We start from the raw sequence: 20033 nt of genomic DNA, 5'->3' as shown, positions 1-20033 counted from the left end.
TTTTCTATCCCGCTGCTTGCTACTCTAAGCCTCGCCTATCTCCTTTCAACCGATCTTAGTGCATCGACTTCTTCCTCTGATTCCGTTCGTTGATTTAACTTAACTTAACTTACTTCGACGGTCACAGTTAATTAAGATAACTGTTTTGAAATAAGGATACGTACTTACTTATCGAGAATTGTTCTATATATATATACCGATAACGGATAATACAATTTTATCGTCGATTTTTTTGAGACTTTTTTTCTTTTCTTTTTTTTTTATATATAATAGAATAATAGCAAATAGAGAAATTTGTACGTATGTGTGTGTCTATGTCCGATAGAAAGCCTTCCCCTTTTACAGTTTTCGTATTACTTACGAGGTCGGTACTCTTCTCTCAATCTTCTATTTTCTGTCATTAAATTCATCGAACGGGACTGCATTGAAACGCGGACAGCCTTTACTGTAAGTGGATATATCAGGAAGCAATCGGATAGCCGTTAGATCATTCCGTGACTGATTGAAGCAACGATTATCTATACTTCCTATGATGCCAAGTTTTACGTATCTGGATACGCCCACATTGCTACTTATTTCGTACCTCGAAGAGTTTACTCTGTTAATTATTATCCCGAGATCGTAAAATAGATACTTTCTATGTGAATGTTAAAACTCAAATGAGATTTTGTATTAGTACTTCTTCATTACCGTAATTCAATTATTATTTATCTAAACTTTCATTTTTTCCCTATTCCGTAATAGTTCTTTCATAGAATATTACAGAGAAATAGTAAGTGGTATGTTTAATAATATAAAATTCGAGTTTCACTGAACAAGCAGAGTTATTTTGATAGATTCTTTTAAAGGGAAAACAACATTTTGAAAGAACAATTTCCTATCGTTCTTTTATAGCAATACGACAATATCGATGCGGTTTACCAAACGACATCGCTAGGGTGAATCGAAATGGTCGTTTAAAAGGAAGAATTGCGTAGAACTCGAATGACCTGACTCGACCTCCGGACTTTACCAAAACCAATCAAGTGCACGGTTTGGAATGCCGCTTTACTCGAGGTCTTCGACTTCCATTTGCGGAATGAACTCGAAGACCATTTCTCGAAGACTCCTTCTATGTATATTTATGTACATGTTATATACATATATACACATACACACACGCATCTTTTTCTTTTTTCCTACGGTCCTCGCGAAACTACATCGTGCCACTTCTCCTCCTCACTTGGCATGCAGGCCTGTTCACACTCTATTTTCTCCCCCACATAAGGCAATTCAGCTTTAATTGAGATTCTACCTAATCGCGTCCTTGATGAGTTCATCTTGGTATCTTCGTTCTACCACGTTAGATCTATTCGAATTAGAACTATTAGGAACCTACTACTAGTTGGCTACTCCAACGTTTGTTTCTTTTTTTTCATTACGTTGGAAGTAGGATCAGACAAGTAAAAATAAGTCACCTAAATTTCACTCGATGGTACACTGCGATTTATGGAGTGATTCGTGTTGAAACGAGAAGGATGTTCTTGATAAAAAAGAAAAGAAGAAAAAAATGAAGAAAGGGAGAGAAAGAGAGACAAAGAAGAAGAGAGAGAGAGAGACAGACAGAGAGAGAGGGGGAGAGAGAGAGAGAGAGAGAGAACTCGTGATTTATGATCATACCGGCTAATTACCATGAGGTTGATTCGGATACACAAGGAGATATAACGGATATTGATTCAATTATCGAGATTAATGGCGGTGAGTTTGCGAGAATGACGAAGGTGATAATTTATCACAAAAGTATGAGAGAAAGAGAGAAAGAGAAAAAGAGAAAAAGAAAGAAACAGAGAGAGAGAGAGAGAGAGAGAGAGAGAAAGAAGAACAGTCGCGAAATATGTCTGCCAATCTTCACACTGCACATTCTACTCTTTTTTTATAAAGTTACAAATTCTTGAAAAAGTTTATCCTTATCATATATCGATCCTTTTTGTAGGAGCAAACATTGTCGGTAGAAAATCGCTTTGATCTTTCGCGAGTCGACTGTGAAAGGACATGGTTGATAAGATGTCACCTGACCCGTCACCGGCGGGTCCACCATTCTTGTTACAAATTCGTCGCGCGACAGTTCCTTCGGATGGCTTGTCTTTGTTCGTTTCACGTGTCGAGATCATCGTTGGATCGAGGACGATAACTTCATGGTAGGACACACTTAGGCGATATCTCTTGCTCTTGGCTTCATCCGTCTCCTTGAAGCTTTGAGCGTAGGCCGAGTCAGTCGGAAAGGGTATTAAGAGGAGTGAAAAGAGGGAGACGATCGCGATAGCACGATCTTCTTCCTTCTCTTCTTCTTTTCTTTATCCTTAACTTCTTCTTCGTATAGTTCTCGACCGAGAAGAAAAAAGAAGCGGATCTCCTTTGCGAGAAAGGCTCAATAATTTTAACGAGCCATCGAGTGAGTCGGTGCGTGCCTGCTACCCTTTTACTCTCCTTCTATCCTCCCTTTGACTACCCTTCTCTTTCTTTCTACTCTTTTTTTTTCTTCTTTCTATATTTTTCTTTCTCTTTTTCTTTCTGTTCTCGGCCTACCGCCGCTCCTCGACATTCGACAACGACTTCGTAATTTTAATTGGTATCCCAATATTCGCATACCTCGACGTGTCGTTCGGCAAACCTTTTCTTTTTTATTACATAGCTCTCTCTCTTTCTCTTTCTCTCTCTCTCTCTCTCTCTCTCTCTCTCTCTCTATCCTATCTCTTTTCTTTCTTTCCGTTTCTCGCAATCCACTTTCGACTCACGTCATCTTGATAATACTCTTATACGGTTGTCTTTCCCTTGTGGCGATATCGATCGCATTTGTTACCTGTTTGGAGTGTCTGTTAAAACTCGTAAGACCAAAGTATACGCTTTGGTTTAATAATTATCATTCCATTGCAATTCTTCTTGTTTTTCTATACGAACAATGCTGGAATTGTACCGTCGTTTTTTTTATCTTCTTCTTTTCTTTTCTTTTCTTTTCTTTTCTTTTTTTTTTTTTTCATTAAATACTTCGCATCGTGTAATTAATTATCTTAATTATTCTCGTTTTTATTTTCTTTTTTAAACACCCTAAATTTTTGAGGTGCTTCATCCTTTCAATTCCTTTTAAAAAATGTTTTATTCTTCTTAGAAATTCGTAGGAAAAGAGAGAAAGATTATTCTATCAATCTCTAATGTTAAACAATAAAAATATAAATATAATGAATCTACGTTACAATCTTTTGAATTTGAACGAAAACAAAATGATTACAATTTTGCAATCTTCTCACTTACACTTATTACGATACTAATTAAAAAAAAAAAAAAAAGAAAAAAGAAAGGGAAAAAGAAAAAGAACGAACATATGTTCGTTAAATCATCAGTTTTATCTTCGTATAAATCGTAAACTCCTCTTTAAATCGGTTATCAAAGGTGTTCTCGAGACAAGTTAGATTCAACACATTACGAAATGATAGAATTTGAGAGAAACTATCATGCAGAAAAGATCTGCTCCCGGTATTCGAGAACTAATTTTCTCGTAGTCGAAGAACAAGGGAGTAAATAAATTCAGGGAATAATTTAGCCAAGCTCGAGGCTCGAGTTCGCGGTGGTAGGAGAGTATGGGCGTGCTGGGATCGAGGATCGAAGCGAGGATCGAAGCGAGGATATCGAAGCCTGAACCCGTCGGTAGCCTCGGGACATCACGAGAAGAAAAGCACGTTCTCTTTACATTCTCTCTTTCTCTCTCTCTCTCTCTCTCTTTCTTTCTCTCTTTTTCGTTCTTTTTCTTTCTCTCTGAAACTCAACTCTCCTGGTCCAGCCTTCTATTCTACCTCTTCCACTTTATTCGACCCCTTTAAACGCCTTCTCTTCCTCGTCGTTTCGCGCACGTTTCTCGCCGATTCGCGCAGAACTCGTCTTCCCTCTCTCTTTTTCTCTTTTTCTCTCTTTTTCTTTCTTTCTTTCTTTTTCTTGACTTTTTTCGCAGGTGTATCGTAAATTTATTCTCCTTAGGAGAGCCGTCGTAGATACAGTCGAAACGATTACATCGAAGGACTCGATGGATAATATATTGCAAAATTATTTGATCATAACTGCGAGCAATGGGAGGAGGCTAACACCTCTTTTGAATTCGCCTTGCATCGTGATTGTATTATAGGGGACAAATATTTTTTTTTTTTTAAATCGGACGAACGAAGAGAGAAAAAATAAATATGGATGAGTGTGTATGTACGTGCATGTTTCCAAACATCAAAATATGTTTCCAAATTGTATGATTGCTAACAAAAATATACATATACATAAAAATAAAAAACAAAAAAAAAAAAACAAATAGTAAAAGAGTATCCAATTATTTTCGTTCGAGTTAAAAATCTAATAGCGATCAAAGTTATCCGACATCGAATTCTAATTCAAATTAAATGTAAGAGCTTGTTAACGGTATTAAAAAGGGAGAATTATTCAGGCCTGACTCTTTCGATGAAGACATTTCGTTCGAGTCGAGAAAAAAAGTAAAGAAATAAAATAAAAAGAAAGAAGAGAGAAAAAAGAGGAGAAAAAAAACACACACACAAATTTGTGAATAAAATAAGAAAGATGAAAAAAAAAAGAATTGTTTATTATCTTTTCTCCGTCTTCACGGTCGAACTTCTTCGTCGTCTCCAAACTCGCAACAATGTTCAAGGATTTCACTTCGTGTGCGCTCGCGATGCTATCGAGAACGTGTATCCTTTACACACCGTATACGACCGGTTACCATGGTAGCTCATTAAAAGTCTTCGCTCGTGGACCGAAAGAGAAGAGGCTGGAGTAGAAGGTGTAGAAGAGGATGAAAGAGAATGAGAGAAAGAGAGATATACTACACCGAGGTACCTTACCCACCACCACGTCCGTTATTATTATCTATCATGCTTTGCCCGTGTCAGAATGTCAGAACGAAATCACGACGTGTCGTCGACGTGTACGTTCGCCCATCTTTCCTGTGTATGTCGCGAGTGTTCGATTAACCTCAAGGTAGGCGACACCCACCCAGAGAAGAAAAGGAGAAAGACGATCGAGAGAAATTTTTTCAATGAAACAGTATTGTATTGAAATATTTTCATTCGAATTATCATCTATCTCCATACATATTTATTGAATGTATCTCTTGCGACGATATTCGATAATAATTTCATAGAAAAGATAAAATTCATGAAAAATTAATCATGATGGTGATAGTTCACTGTATAAAAAAAAAAAAGGAATATATTTATTAAATGTATCTCCTACGACGATATTTGATAATAATTTCATAAAAAGGATAATATTCGATACGATAAAAATATAATTGCATAATCATGATGGTGATAATTCGCTGCATAAAAAAGAAAGAAAGGAAGAAAATAAAAGAAGAGAAAAGAAGAATTCGAAAAGATATCTGTCACGAGAGATTTCAGAATAATTGCAAAAATTCATATGGGTTTCCTCGAAAAGTGTAAAGTGAGACATGACATTTTATGCTTCTACACAAGCTTCATTTAAAGTTGATATCGGTGAGGTAGACGAAGGAAAATGAAAAGTCGAGATCGGATGTAAGTTGCAGTAGCGGATAACAATGTGCCGAGTTTGCGAGAAACACAATGGTGGCCTGCGTCTCTTTCTCGTCCGTTTCTATGAAGTTCTATCTATATCTGTACCAAGAAGAAGAGATGGGCATGGAATGTCTGCACGTAGCATACTCGATGCTGTCCCTATCGACCCATGGCGTTGTTCTTTTAAAAGTTGCTCTCGTTAAGTCCTTTAAAGGCAACGGATGTACGACGATCGATGTATACCAAGAAAGGTAGAGTACGTCAGAACGTTTCAAAGAATCCTGGAATTTTCCAAATTTAACAAATTACCTATGTAAACTTATGCATCTCTATAATAATCGTATACGATTATTTATTCTCAAAGATCGACGAGGTCGAAACATTTTTCCCTCTTCTTTTTCCTCTTTTCGTTTTTATTTACGTTTTAATCATTTTATTATTTTTATTTTGTTTCGTTTTATCATAGTATATAGTATATGTTAAGATTTAATATAACATCTTAAAAAAGGAAACGTGTATCAATCGATCGTGATTCGATCTCGAAATGAAAAAAACAATTGAGATTTGTAAAGTCGTAGTTAAGTTTGAGTCAGCATGCTATTAATAAAAATATTCGATACTAAAGAAAGAGAGAGAGGAAGAGAAAGAGAGAGATCGATCGGCCGAGGTCAAAACTATCGATTCGCGGAAACTCTAAGATGAGAGAACAGAATGGATTCTCTCGATCGAGAAAAAGAAAGAGAAAGAGGGGAAGAGGTCGTAGTACCGGGGGCACGAGATTATCGCCCACGAAATCTGCATAAGCAAAAGTCGTGAACCATTAGAGTGGTCGGTTTAAAGGCGATTTTATGGCGTCCATAAACCACTGTGCCCTCTCTATAGCTTTTGTATTACGCAAGAATCAAGATCGTCAATGTATATGTGTGTAGACCTTCGATCAGCAGGTGTTCCATCTCATTCTAGCCTTTACTTTTCGAAGATAGAATTAAGAAAATTAATCTTCCATAACTTAATGTAATATTTAAATCATTTAGTCACATAATTGTTAATTAATATTTGTTAAATATCAGCTTGGTTAATAATTACCTAATGTCGAAATTTTTCAAAATGAAAACTACTAAATATATCGAGCTGTTGTTTATTTACAATAGACATAAAATATTGAATATTTTAGCCATTTTAGATATTACTTATTGGCTAATCCAATATAAGTTAGACTTAGTATGGCGTGGTATATTTCTAGTATAAGTTTTACATCTAAAAGTTTCACACACACACATACACACACACATATGATAATAATTGGATTATAAAGAGTTAAGAAACAGATAAAAATAAATTTAAAACGAAGCGACCGAATACAGGAGTAACACGTTTAAAAAGATACTCACGTATTTATCCAACGTGATACTACAGAGATTTAACGCGAGAACTTTCCGTCTATTTACTATGCTGTCGAAATAATTTACAATCGTCGTTCGAACATATTTCCCTTTTACCCCGACACGTAATACCTAACTTTGTGTCCCGTAGAGAAAAATAGGGATACCGAAAGAAAAAGAAAAAGAAAGAGAGAGAGAGAGAGAGAGAAAAAGAGAGAGAACAAACCTATCAACTTTTTTAGAACTAGACCTTCCCACTTTACGATCACTCGTGAACCGTAAATTCGAATCAATGGGAAGATCCGAATAAATAATAATCTTGATGCGATGTCGTTTCGAGAAAGAAATAATCCTGATTTCTCGTGGTTCCAGCGCCAAACAGTTCGATCGTAAAACTTATTCGCTCGTAGGAATATACAAGATATTCAAGAACTATAATACGTGCAATATCAAGAATTATATGTATGATCTTTTTACGAATGTCTCTCGACATTCGTTTTCCTTTCGTTCCTTTGTGGTGGTATTGCTACCGGAAATAACGATGATATCCAAAGTGAATCGTCCGCCGCTAAATACGATAAAACCGAAAGAGGACGTCGTAATTTAATTGAAAAAGGAAAAGAAAGAAAAAAAAAGAGGAGGAAAAGGGACGAAGAGATAGATATAGCAGTGTGGTTCTTCTTCTTCGATCGAAGTCTTGCCAAGCAAGCCACAGGACGAGTCCGAGAGCGAGTTCGGTCGCGAGCACTCATCGAGAAAATCGTTCGGCCGCAGATAAAGTTGTGAAGGAGGAAGAAATTCGATAAAAAAGGGGAGACGATGGAGCAAGGGAAGAAGAAAAAAGAATAGTAGTAAGAGGAAATAGGGTAGCACCGCACGTGAGGAGCCAAGGTGAGAACGATCGAAAAAAAAAGAGAGAGAGAGAGAGAGAGAGAGAGAGAGAAAATATCGAATATTATTTTAACCTCTTCTTTCTTTTTTATAAATCAATATCTTCCTATATTCCATCGAAACTTCCATCGAATCCACAGACATAATTTTGTAAATATTTTGGTTTATCAAATTTTTATCGACTTCACCCGAACGATTTCACTTTGGGTCATATTAAAGAGTCAGCTATATGAAAGATAATATGTATTTATATGATTATTATCGAAATTTTTTATATTATACAAGAAACTTGTTGTTGTTATTGTTATAGTATAGAATTATTTGATTATTTATAAATAATTATATGATTAAACTTGAACAGTTTCTTTTTTTGTCCTCTTTCTCTTTCAGACTTGATAAAATATATTCTATTAATTCGTTTTGAAAAATCTACATCACTAACACGTTCCACTTATGAGACATCGAAGTTTACGCGTTATTTAAATTTTAAATTCATGGAAATATATATATATATATATATATATATTTCTCTACATATATATGAAAAGAGTTTTAAAAACATACCTGCCAAACAGGAGAATGAAAAATTTGCTTTTTCTGCAGTTGATACGTCTTTTTATTTATTTCTCTTTGTCTCTCTCTCTCTCTCTCTCTTTTTTCCCATATCCTTACTCCTTTTACATACTCGACCACCGAGAACGTATCACATTTAAACGATTCGGACGACATTCCTGGTCGCGCCAGAAACGTCTTCTCTGTTACTCTTTAATAAGATGCTTCGATGCAAACTGCACTTAAGCCGAACAAGTCGAATATGTGAGAGTGGAAGTTTTCGCGTAGCCCTTTTCTCTCTCTCTCTCTCTCTCTCTCTCTCTCTCTTTTTCTTTCTACCATTCATGTTCGTATTCAAAGAAAGAAAATGAGAAGAATCGAGGAGGCGAACAGCTATTAGCATTTTAAATACGAACAACATTTCGGCCCACGAGTAAATTCTTCTTTCTCTCTTTACTCCTACTCTTTGCTCCTTTTCTCTTTCTCTTTCTTTCTTTCTTTCTTTCTCTCTTGTTCGGTCCACCTTTCGTTAGTACGATTCTTTAACTATCGAAAGAATTCGTGATTTCATTAGAAAGCTATACGAGATTCTTTTTGTTTATTAGATTTACTGTACGTTGTCAAGAGTCGATGATAACGAGCCAATAAAATACGTTTCGCTTGGAATAACTTTTCTCATAACAGCATCGAAGATCGAACGTTCAAGAGAGATAGAAATAGAGATACAGATAAATAGAGAAAGAGAGAGAGAGAGAGAGAGATTCATAGTAATACAACTTTTTTCTATCCACCTCTGCACCTTCAAGTACTCGCTCGTTACGATAAACTGCACGGAACGCAGCGATTCGCCTTGCGGCTTTTCGAGCGAATTGAATCGTCAAAAGCGATTTGTTAGATAATCGATCGTAGTTGATGGGCCGGATCGTGAGAAATAGAATTTCATTTGGAAGACGTGCTCAACGTCTAGTTTGTATCTTCTTCAATAAATGAGTTATAGATAAAGGAAATAATATAAAACAGAAAATCGATCCAGTTAGCTCTTATTGAGTCTAGAATTTTTTTAAATCGATCAAGAAAAAAAAAGAAAAAAGAAAAAGAGAGAGAGAGAGGAAAAACGAACGTTTTCTATTATTTCTTACTCGATACTTCGTCGATGTAAAGTTTAGCAATTAATTTCATAAAGAAAAAAGGAAAGAAAGAAGAAGACAAAAATAAAAAAAAAAGTCTTCTTTACGTTCACGTTTCTGAAGAGAAAAGTCAATGATGGAGAGGAATCTGGTTTCTGTCGTTCCAGTTCTCTTCCAAGATCGAAATTTTTCATCACGAGATGAAAGGATAGAAAGAAGAGGGAAGGATAGAAGATGGACGACAAAGACGGTCACCGTGAAACGATCGCCGTGTCGAGCTTATCTTCATCTGACCGGTAGCAGAAGGAGCTTCACCGATACGTACGTACACGGGTAAACGTATAAAACGTGTCTACGTCGGCTTGTCTATTCGTCAAACGCTCTCCTTTACCGAAGCACCACTCGTCATTCTTCCTATCGGCCGATCTCAGATTGTAGTTTCTATCTCTTCTTATTTCTCTGTTTCTCTCTTTCTTCTTCAACCACCACGATCGTCATACGTGCTCATGGTATGGGTTTAACGGGATACGGTGGATGTTTAATCGATGGATAGGTATCGATGATTTCCATAGTCCGATCGATCTTATTCTCGACGATCTTGAAAAGATCGAAAAACGTTCCTTATAATTCGTTAATTATAAAACGTGAAATGCATCGACATAAACTTTTTAATTATCCGAATGGCTAATGAGATTTTAATTTTGTTTTTGTATTCTTGACTTTGAGAAAAAAGAAGAAAGAAAAGTAATGTGAAATATATCTGATGAAATGAATATTAAGGATGTAAAGGTATTTGTTATAAAATAAAAATAAATTATATGACGTGAATATAAAGATCGATGATAAAGTAATGGCTCTTAAAAAGATGGATCGCATCTGACGCAAAGTTATGTCCTTTTATTAAAAAAAATATCTGAACGATGATGAGGATATATCATTCTTTGCATTCTTTAAAAAAAAAAAAAAGAAAAAAAAATATTGAAAGATAAAATATTAAAGGATGCAAATATATTTACTATAAAACGAAAGTAAATAATATGACGTAAATATTGGTAATAAATAATATTTAAATATTGAAAAATATCAGTTTTAATTACATCACGTTAATGTTTCGATGATTAAAAAAGTATTATTTTTGCTTGTAATTCTACTGCAAAAAGGGAAAGAAAATGAGAGAAGAAATATAAGAAGGATAAGAATAGATGCAGGAGAAGGAACATGCTATCTAAGAGGCGTAGTATGTCCATCTTCGTCTCGATGAGCATACATCACATCCTTCGTTGCTAGAAGATAACTCAGGAGAAGACGTCTAACGCGTATGTACCGAGTATGCTTCTGAAAAAACCGACCCACGCATGCAAACCAGATCTCTCGTAGCAACGTCTGGAAGTCCTGAAGATTTCAAGAGTGACCGATGTCGGATCATTCACGAAGAAGACAAGAAATGTGTCTTGCTACGCGTGGAAGAAAATACATAAGCCTTTATATATCAAAGAAAATGATCAAGCATTTATCCTATTTTATTTATTAAACATTTCATCGTTAAAAAAGCTATAAAAAAGAAACATAATATGATCATCAACAATCTCTTTGTAGAACAATATGACGATAAACTTCGTCTCCAAATATATAAAAAAATATTTCTAATTTAACTTTAACTTCAATTTGAATTCCATCGGATCGAGAAATATTTTTATTTGCAAGGATGAAAAAAAAAAAATGATGTGATTTAATGTAGAACGAAGAGAGAACAAAATAAAGAAAAAGAAAAAGAAAAGAGAATGACAGATCGGAATTTCGTCTTATTTACTAGCAAGTGCCCCTCGTTTGTGGCGATCGATGATCCGAACCAATTTAGATGGCGACTTTCCAAGAGTCGGCCTCGTTTAGTCCTGTCTTCACGTGGAACGAAGAGGAACGAGAGATAGACTTGGATAAGGAAACTTAGAAAAAGAAAAGGAGAGAAAGAGAGAGAGAGAGAGAGAGAGAGAAAGAGAGAGAGAGAACGAAGATCAGCAGGATAAAGTCTACGAGTCGGAGGACCAAGCCGCAGGATCTAGCAGGAGTGTTGCTTAAGAAAAGATAGAATCTCTCACTGGACTTTACGTTCTTCTTTTACGTTACATACGCGCGGCTCGCGTTTATATGGCTGTCCATGGCCTTTTGACATCCCACGAATAACGAGAACCGTCGTTCTTTACGAAACGATATCGGAATACGATATCGATCGAATCGAAACTTTTATAATTTTTACATTGATTTTTCTTTTCAAGTTATGTCAATCGATTATCAATAATTATTAGATAGATCGATAAATATAAAGTTACGATTATAAGAAAGAAATTTATTACAACAAATTGATAATATTTATTTTCTAATTAGAATTCTTAGTTTTATCGTTTTGCATCGTTATTAAGTTAATTAATAAATAAACGACGTATTATTGCGATCATATTTTTATTTATAACGATACTTATTTACGAGACAACGAAATATTTATTACGAGCATATAAATTATCGTAATAGTAAAAGAAGTATATCGAATTTATAGAATAATACGATCGTTTAATCCATTCTATTCTTTTTTTTTTTTTCTACCGTATTGAATCCATAAGAAAAAGAAAAAGAAAAAGAAAAAAGGAAAAAGAGAAAGGAAAAGAACAAATCGACGATGAAAAAGAAAAGTCGAACCACGTAAGTACGAAGAACTGGTCGATTAAGTCGCATTATCGGCCAGATCGATTAAAAGATCGATCGACTCGACGTATCAAACGATTATCCCCAGGAGATCGCGCGTTTAACGTTCATAATATACTCTCGTCCAGAAGAAAACGAGTGCAAAGAGACGCAAAGAGAACAAGTAAAAAAACGAGAGAAAGAGAGATGCTACGAACGAAGAAAAAGAGAGAGAGAGAGAGAGAGAGAGCTCAAATAAGAGCTGAGAGATAACAGAACGTGGCAGCCATTGTCCGACGTGGACAATGCAAGGCTGCTGGGATTGTGCTAGGAGCAATCTACATCTTCAATAATATATCATGCTCCTCTCTCTCTCTCTCTCTCTCTCTCTCTCTCTTTCTCTCTCTTTCTCGAAGTAGCAGAACCGCTTCTTTGGATCGCATAACTGCATCAACCATACATACGTATATTCGGCTTCTTGTGTCGGTGATACTCGCATAAAGGTCTTCTTCGTAAGAGCGAACGTACGGAGATTTACTCCCTCACACAAACACGCACACACACACACACATACATATGTATGTATGAATATATACGAAAAGATCTACTGTGCCAAGAGAGAAAGAAAGAGTATTGAGATATCTCTTATCCGGACTCGGAAGAGTACGACTCCTGAATGTGTCGTTTCATAAGAGCTGGACCCTAAAAAAGGACGAAGTAAAGACGAGAAAAGAGCTATACATACACACATATATATATATACATACGTATATATAATACATATGTATATATATATATATATATGTAACATACGCACGTACATACGTCTCAAACCACAAGTCGACCAAGTTACGCTCTGCGATTACACTCCTTTTTCTCTCTCTTTCTCTCTCTTTCTCTCTTTTTCTCTCTAAGCGTTTTTACGAAGAGAATCGAGCTCGCAAAAGTACCTACGTACATATGTTCTTGCTCGCGCGAGGACAGGCCTCCTTCTCTGACTGCTACTAGCGAACCGGAGAAACGTGAACTCGCGTTCCGTGTGAACACCTGGAAGTGTAACTCGCGAGATCGCGATGCGGATAACATTGTTTCGTCGTATATAAAGAAGTCGTTTTATCTTTCTTTCTCTTATACATACATATACATACAGATATGTATCTATCTATGTATGTATGTATGTGTATGCATGTATGTATGTATTCTTTCTTTAAATCTCTAAGCGATGTCATCTTTCCCTATCATCTTTATTCCTATCGAAGTTCGAGTTTGATATCTTCAACGGAACGTGTCTATTCGTTATTATTCTTCCTCGAAAATTTCTTTCAAGAAACGTTCGGTAAAAAATAAAGAGGAAAGAAATACGAAAAAAATAATCAACTGGTAACAGGAAATGACAAAGAGGCAGTTAATATCAAAGAATCGTTTGTATTTTCAAACGAGTAACTCGCGCTAACGCTTTGAATGCCAATCGGTAATTATTGATTCGATGACGAGGATGGACACGGAATGAATAGGTGAATTCAGAGACTATATCATCAGAGTTGTCACTTCATGATGAAAAATTAATATTGTATGTAATATAATAATAGTTAAATTAAGATCTTTGATGAAGTCGACAAACAAACAAAAAAATTCAATTTATACGCACATATATCTAACACTAATTCATAAGTATTATTTCATTTTTTCCTAACGAAATTAATCATCAATCCATATTCAAATGTTTGTTAAGTTACATCATTCACTTATATATTATAATATCAATGTTTGTTAAATTTCATAAAATCTAAATAATATCTATTTAAGAACAAACCAAAAATTGATTATAGAGATTGCTTTGGTACTTTTATTATCAAATCCGTATGAACTTTTCGAGCAAGCTCGTGTCAATAAAAACGAATTCTTTTTGAACTGAATTTGCTCGTATGTATATTCAAAAGAGGGACGGTCTGATTCGTCGAGCAAGTATGTTTTTAGATCGTGCAAAAGAAAGAGAAAAAGAGAGAGAGAGAGAGAGAGAGAGAGAGAGAGAGAGAGAGAGGAAATCCTTTCTCATTACGAAAGTGCAAGGCGAGACGAAGAAGGAGAACCATAAGGGATTACAAAGGGCTTCCATAGAGATTTTCTCTCTCTCTCTCTCTCTCTTCTCTCGCAGGTTCGTCGTGCAAAATCTTGAATGCCCAAAGATCCTCTTTCCTCGAAGCTCTTAGCGCTATTTAGCGGATCCTTTTACGGGACAGCACGTCCTAACAAGAAAGGCGAATGGACCGACGAAGGTACGAAAGGAGAGAACGAAAAAGGGTGAAGAGAGAGAGGGAGAGAGAGAGAGAGAGAGAGAGAGAGAGAAAGAGAGAGAGAGAGAGCAAGAGAGAGAGAGAGAGGTTAGCGGACGAAGAAGAAGAAGAAGAAGAAGAAGAAGAAGAAGAAGATGGAGCCGAAGGTGGAGGTGGAGTACCAAAATGGCGATGGAACGAGTCGAGGGACAAGATAAGCCTTTGTACCCAGACGGGAGGCCACGAGAAAGCCCAGAGCACCACCGGATCCCGTCTCATCTCGGTCTCATATTTCGCGAGTCCTGCTATCATATTTTACTCGGCCCTTCCCCTTTTCCGCCACCCTGATGGCCCACGTGAGCACCTCCGAGCTCTTCGCCTGCTGTCTTTCTTTCCTCTTTCCCTTCCCCTTCTCCTTCTCCTTTCTCTTCTTCTTCTTCTTCTTTTTTTTTCTTCATTTTGTTTTCTTCTCTTTTTTTTATCTCTTTTTGTTTTCTTTTTTACTCTCTCGCTTTAGGGATCGTCGAACGTCTCTTTTGGAACCCTTCCTTCCACTCGAAAGAGAGGAATGGAAAGTTTTCTTTACGTTGATATGACAAAGAAAGCAAAAGTTAAGCCGCAGGAAAGTTCGATCGATTCTTTCAATATATTATTTTTCGTATTATTGTTGAGATTAATAATTTCATTTAACGAGGAGATTTAAAGGGTACGATGTTGAAATTTGACGTATTGAGTTAATCTAAAAGTTTTCTAATCTTTCTTTCTTTTTTTCTTTTTTTCTTTTTACATATTTCATTCGCGTTTTCAAATCTATAGACTCGTCCATCTGGTTATCACGAGATTTTCGCTCGTTTGTACAAAAGATTCGAGCTCGAAAGAAAGATAGCCCTCGGTAATATGAAACGAGATTAAATTTTGATACAAGAGGACGCGAATTAATCGGTCACGCTCGAACGGCCGAATAAAGTGGTTCCGGTTAAATAATAACCCATGTTTTGATATGCAAATGAACGCACATCGATGCTCGTTTCTCTCTCTAAAAATCTTTATCGAGAGAGAAAGAGTGAAATGATATTGTAATCGGTTGTTCAATTAACATTTACGAAAAAAAGGAAAAGAAAAGAAGAAAAAAAAAGTGAAATGAGATGAAAGAGAAAGGGAAAGGGAAAGTAATTAAATTAATTTCAAAAATTCGTTTCGAGAAATAATGGAAAGTTTTACGCGTTACGATACCGGTCGTTGATCGGTAATATCGATTATATCGCTTCGAAAGAGAATTTCGAAAAGAGAGTGCACAGAAGAATCATCGATCGGTCGAGCCCTTAAATAAAGGGATCGCCGAGAACGCGTCAAACAATTAAGCTTGACTTACGCTCGGTTCGCGAGATTAAAAGATCGAGTGAGTCTACCGCAGCCTGTGTATTCCCTTGCAACGCTTTAACTGCACTGTATGGTGCTATAGCTCTCTCTCTCTCTCTCTCTCTCTCTCTCTCTCTCTGTTTCTCTTCCTTTCTCTCTTCGTATCATCAGATAATTCACGAGCCGTGAGGCTGTCATCTCGGAAGAATTTACCGGCGACAACGTACGAACGTGCGTCCGTCCAACTAATTATTTTTTTTTTTTTTCAAAAAAAAAAAAATAAAACAGAAAATAAAGAGAAGAAAATACATTTTCCATCATCTTCTAAAGAAACATTTTTGTATTTTTATATAAAACCAAAAAACCTATTACTGGAATTAATTAATCAAGAATGCATTTTCTCGTGAAAATATAATATAAAAATACAATGAAAATATAATGAAACGGAATACAATGAAAATAAAATGAAAGTACAATAATGTATTCAAATATTTTCTATACATAAAATGTATGTAATAATTGTATAATGGAATAATAGCGAGTAATGATAGAATAATTTATTTTATCTAAACAAAAAAAATAAAAAAATAAAAAATTCATTTCGAATCAACGATAATTATTATCATTGACTACTTCGTATTACTGTCGGGTACGTTAAGGTTGAACACTGCATGGCATATAAAATGCCGTGGAGGATTGAAATATAGCAAGACGTTCTGTCCTCGCGAGGAAATACATGGAAAACGAAATTTACGAGTATTCAGAAGAGAAGAGAGGGTTGAGCAGAGAAAGTAGTATCGTCGAACGTGTTCGTCGTATAGAAAAGGAACTTACCGGGCATGCAGACGCAACGAAACGTTCCAGGATCGTCCAAACAGGAACCGTCATTTTGACAAGGGTGGGACTCGCACTCGTTCACGTTCGTCTCGCATCTCGGTCCTGTGAATCCTTGCGTGCAGTTACAAGCAAAGGAGCCGGGCGTATTCACGCAAATTCCGTCGTGCTCGCAAGGAGAACCTGAAGAAGAAAAGAAAAAAAAAAAAAAAAATTAATACAAATTTATGTCAAACGTATATACGAATCTTTTCAAAAGTTTTCAACATTAAAAAAAAAAAATATCTTCGATTTATTCAACGTCCTTTCTCTTCGAACAAATTCTTCGCTTCAAAGTGTATACCAGATGGTTTAATAATTGTTACATTTTAACCTCGAAAACTATATATTTTCCTAATTTATTTTCGGTCAATTTTGATCTGATTTTTCATATATTTGATGTTTCGTTGTATACATTTACACATATATATATACTTTTTCAAAATAATTTTCAAATAAAATCGATTCCCCAGTGATATCTTTTATTAATCAGATACAGTTTCATACCGATAGTAATCTTACAATGAAAAAAAAAAATAAATAAATAAATAAATAAAACAATAAAAAATATGAATAAAAAGAAAAATGTAACTAATACAATTCGAATACAAAAGAGAGCCATGATTTTCTCCGTGTTCTATTAATCACAACTTTAATTAAATTTTCATCAGCCTGTACGTCAATATATTTTCCGTAACTTATTCGAAAGATCATAATTACATGAAAACAGAATTTTCTCCAAATATATAACGTGAGAAAAACACATTCAATCCTTCATTCGATGGAATTGGGCCGGCTCCAAAAAATTCGCGTGCGGAGGCCATGATACGATAAGGTTCGCTGCGTTTGTATCTATAGCGGAGAGTCGAAGTAAAGTGAAAGTCGAGAATCGTCCAGCTAAACGACGTCTCTCGGGAAAGTTTTTTTCCCACGAATAGCAAAGATCGAAGGTGCTCTTTCAAAGAAAGGAAGAAAGAAAGAAAGAAAGAAAGAAAAGGAAAGAACGAACGAACGAACGAACGAACGAACGAACGAACGAACGAATAAACGAAGGAAAAGAAGAAGCAGAAGAAGAGGAAGAAAAAGAAGGAATAATAAAAAGGAAGAAAAAAAAAAGGAAGAAACGAAAGAGTTTGATGATCGTCCTAGAAAGGGAACGCTGAGAGTCCTGAATGTCTCCTCTCTTTCGTGGAGAGAAACGAGAGATTGCTAATTAAAACTGTCGCGGAGGAATGAACGCGAGTCGCATAATAATTAATAGCAAAGGAGCGGCTCGCGGTAAGGTCCGTGTAAGGTCTCTTAAGGTCCGTGTAAAGCTGCAGGTGCACAGCTCCTGTGGAACGGCTCGCGATAGCACGGTTCTCCCTCTTAATTGGCCAACTCGATGAAGTTTTTCGAACGGGTAGACCTAGCTCGTTCGAACGAGAGAGAGAGAAAGAGAAAGAGAGAAAGAAATAAAGAGAAAAACAAGGAGAGAGAGAAAGAGAGAGAGAGAGAGAGAGAGAGAAAGAAAGAAGAGATAGAAAGAGTTCCATTTCGCCAATGGAACCTCTTTTTCCGCTCGCTTACATGCTCGTGCTAATTGCAATAGGGTAATTACTACGGTCCCTTGCTCTACCACCTGTCCAAGACTTCAAAGATTCCTTCCTTCTTAAGGAGTATAACGAGAGTTGGACCTTCTGCTAAGGTTTTACCTTATAGCACAAATACACACGTATACATATCGTTATATAAAGGTATAGTTATCATACGTTTCTCCGTTGCGTTCCTTTAGCTACATTTCGAACTAACAAGTAAAATCTACTACGTTATAAAATCTTTCTACCGTGTCTCTCGTCGATGACCTCGTCTTGTATGAAAGAGAACAAAACAAGAGCTTGAACTCTTCTACCGATACTCACCGATAGGAGAATTGAAAAAGAAAGGGATGGATGGTATGCTCTCGTTTAAGAGGATAAAGTGATTAATGTTGAGAATAAAGTTAAGAGGAAAAAGTGAGGATTTATTCGGAAAGATCGTGTAAGGTTGATAATGCTATAAATGTATTTTCTTGTTTTTACGCTTCGAAGGGCACCGTATCGATGGCTTGAATCCGAAAGTGGAAGGTAAAGAAAGAGAGAGAAAGATAAAGAGAATGGTCGATCGAATAAATAAATGAGATATTTTGTAAAAGGTCAGAAATGGAGAGAAGTGGATCGATTTCTTTTTAAAGAGGTACCGCCGCGAGTCTCCAGTAATTCGCTGATGGTTTTTCCGGACCCGCGTGATTGCCGTTGCTGACGTGCGAGTGCATCTCTCGAGAGTTTGTCGACGAAGGTAAGAATGAGAAAGAGAGAAAGAAAGAACGAAAAAGAGAGAGAGAGAGAGAGAGAGAGAGAGAGATGGAAGAAAAGTCTTGCAACTTGGTCGCGTCCCGAAGACTCTCTACAAGAAACGCATTGCTTTGCCGTGTTTGCGATGGAGCTACCTGGACCTGAAAGATGAACGAATCGTCCTCGCTGGAAGGTCGACTTTAGCTTGGTTGACCTAACCGTCTTTGGAAAAACTTTTTTGAAACGTGCACGATAGGAAACCTGAACCGAAACTATGCACCTACGTATACAAAGATATATGCATTGGTTTTCGTTCGAACGAAGTAATCCTATTTCCCATAAAATGTTTTCTCAAACGAGATATTAAAACTAACGAGCAATTTGATGGATTGTTAAAAAAGAAAAAAGAAGAAAATATATATATATACCAACGTAAGCCAAAATTTCTAGGTCTAGTCAAATTCTAAAAAAAAAAAGAAATCAAGAAATTAACGAATGTCATAAATTTGCAAGTATTAAAAAAAAAAAAAAAAAAGAAAGAAAGAAAAAGAAAAAAAAACAAATAAATAAATAAAGGAAAACGAACGACAAAAATCATTTTAACTCGTTTTAACGCGATACAGGCATAACAAAGAAAGTCATCCGATACTTTCATTCTTTCAGATTAAAATTAATCCAAGAGACATACGAGCTTTATTAACTAATACCAAAGACGGAAGGAATCGACTTAAGAGTGTCTGAGGAGTAAAAGATTAGACGTTTTTCGTGAGTGCTTTCCATCGGGGACAAGGTGTTTTTCAAAAAAGGAAGCAGGTAAAACCTTAAGGCCCTATGGCCCTTATATGGAGTAACGTCGCCACCCAGTCAGGTATTCGTCGACATTGCCTTCTTCTCTCCGGTGTCGGCTTACCACTGTTGAGGCGGCAACGTTGCCGAATTTCGCTTGCCAAATAACAATGGCTCTTTGTTTAGTCGGCAGGTAAAGTATGCTGAAGATCGAAAATCAACTTTGGCTGAGGTTGCG

At 36.1% G+C, this 20033-nt stretch overlaps 1 protein-coding gene across 2 annotated transcripts in view; it reads right to left on the bottom strand.

Moving 5' to 3' along the window:
* LOC122631216 (neurogenic locus Notch protein) overlaps nt 1-20033 on the bottom strand; it is a 191085-nt gene that overhangs the window by 19111 nt on the left and 151941 nt on the right. For both annotated transcript variants that reach the window (XM_043816625.1, XM_043816634.1), the window contains one exon: nt 16659-16841. In XM_043816625.1, coding sequence (XP_043672560.1) covers nt 16659-16841 — 183 coding nt within the window. The remainder of the gene's footprint in view (nt 1-16658; nt 16842-20033) is intronic.

Source organism: Vespula pensylvanica, chromosome 1 (genome assembly GCF_014466175.1).
Source record: "Vespula pensylvanica isolate Volc-1 chromosome 1, ASM1446617v1, whole genome shotgun sequence".
Classification (NCBI taxonomy): domain Eukaryota; kingdom Metazoa; phylum Arthropoda; class Insecta; order Hymenoptera; family Vespidae; genus Vespula; species Vespula pensylvanica.
Note: the sequence above shows the minus strand (reverse complement) of the source record. Positions and strands in the feature narration are given on the sequence as shown.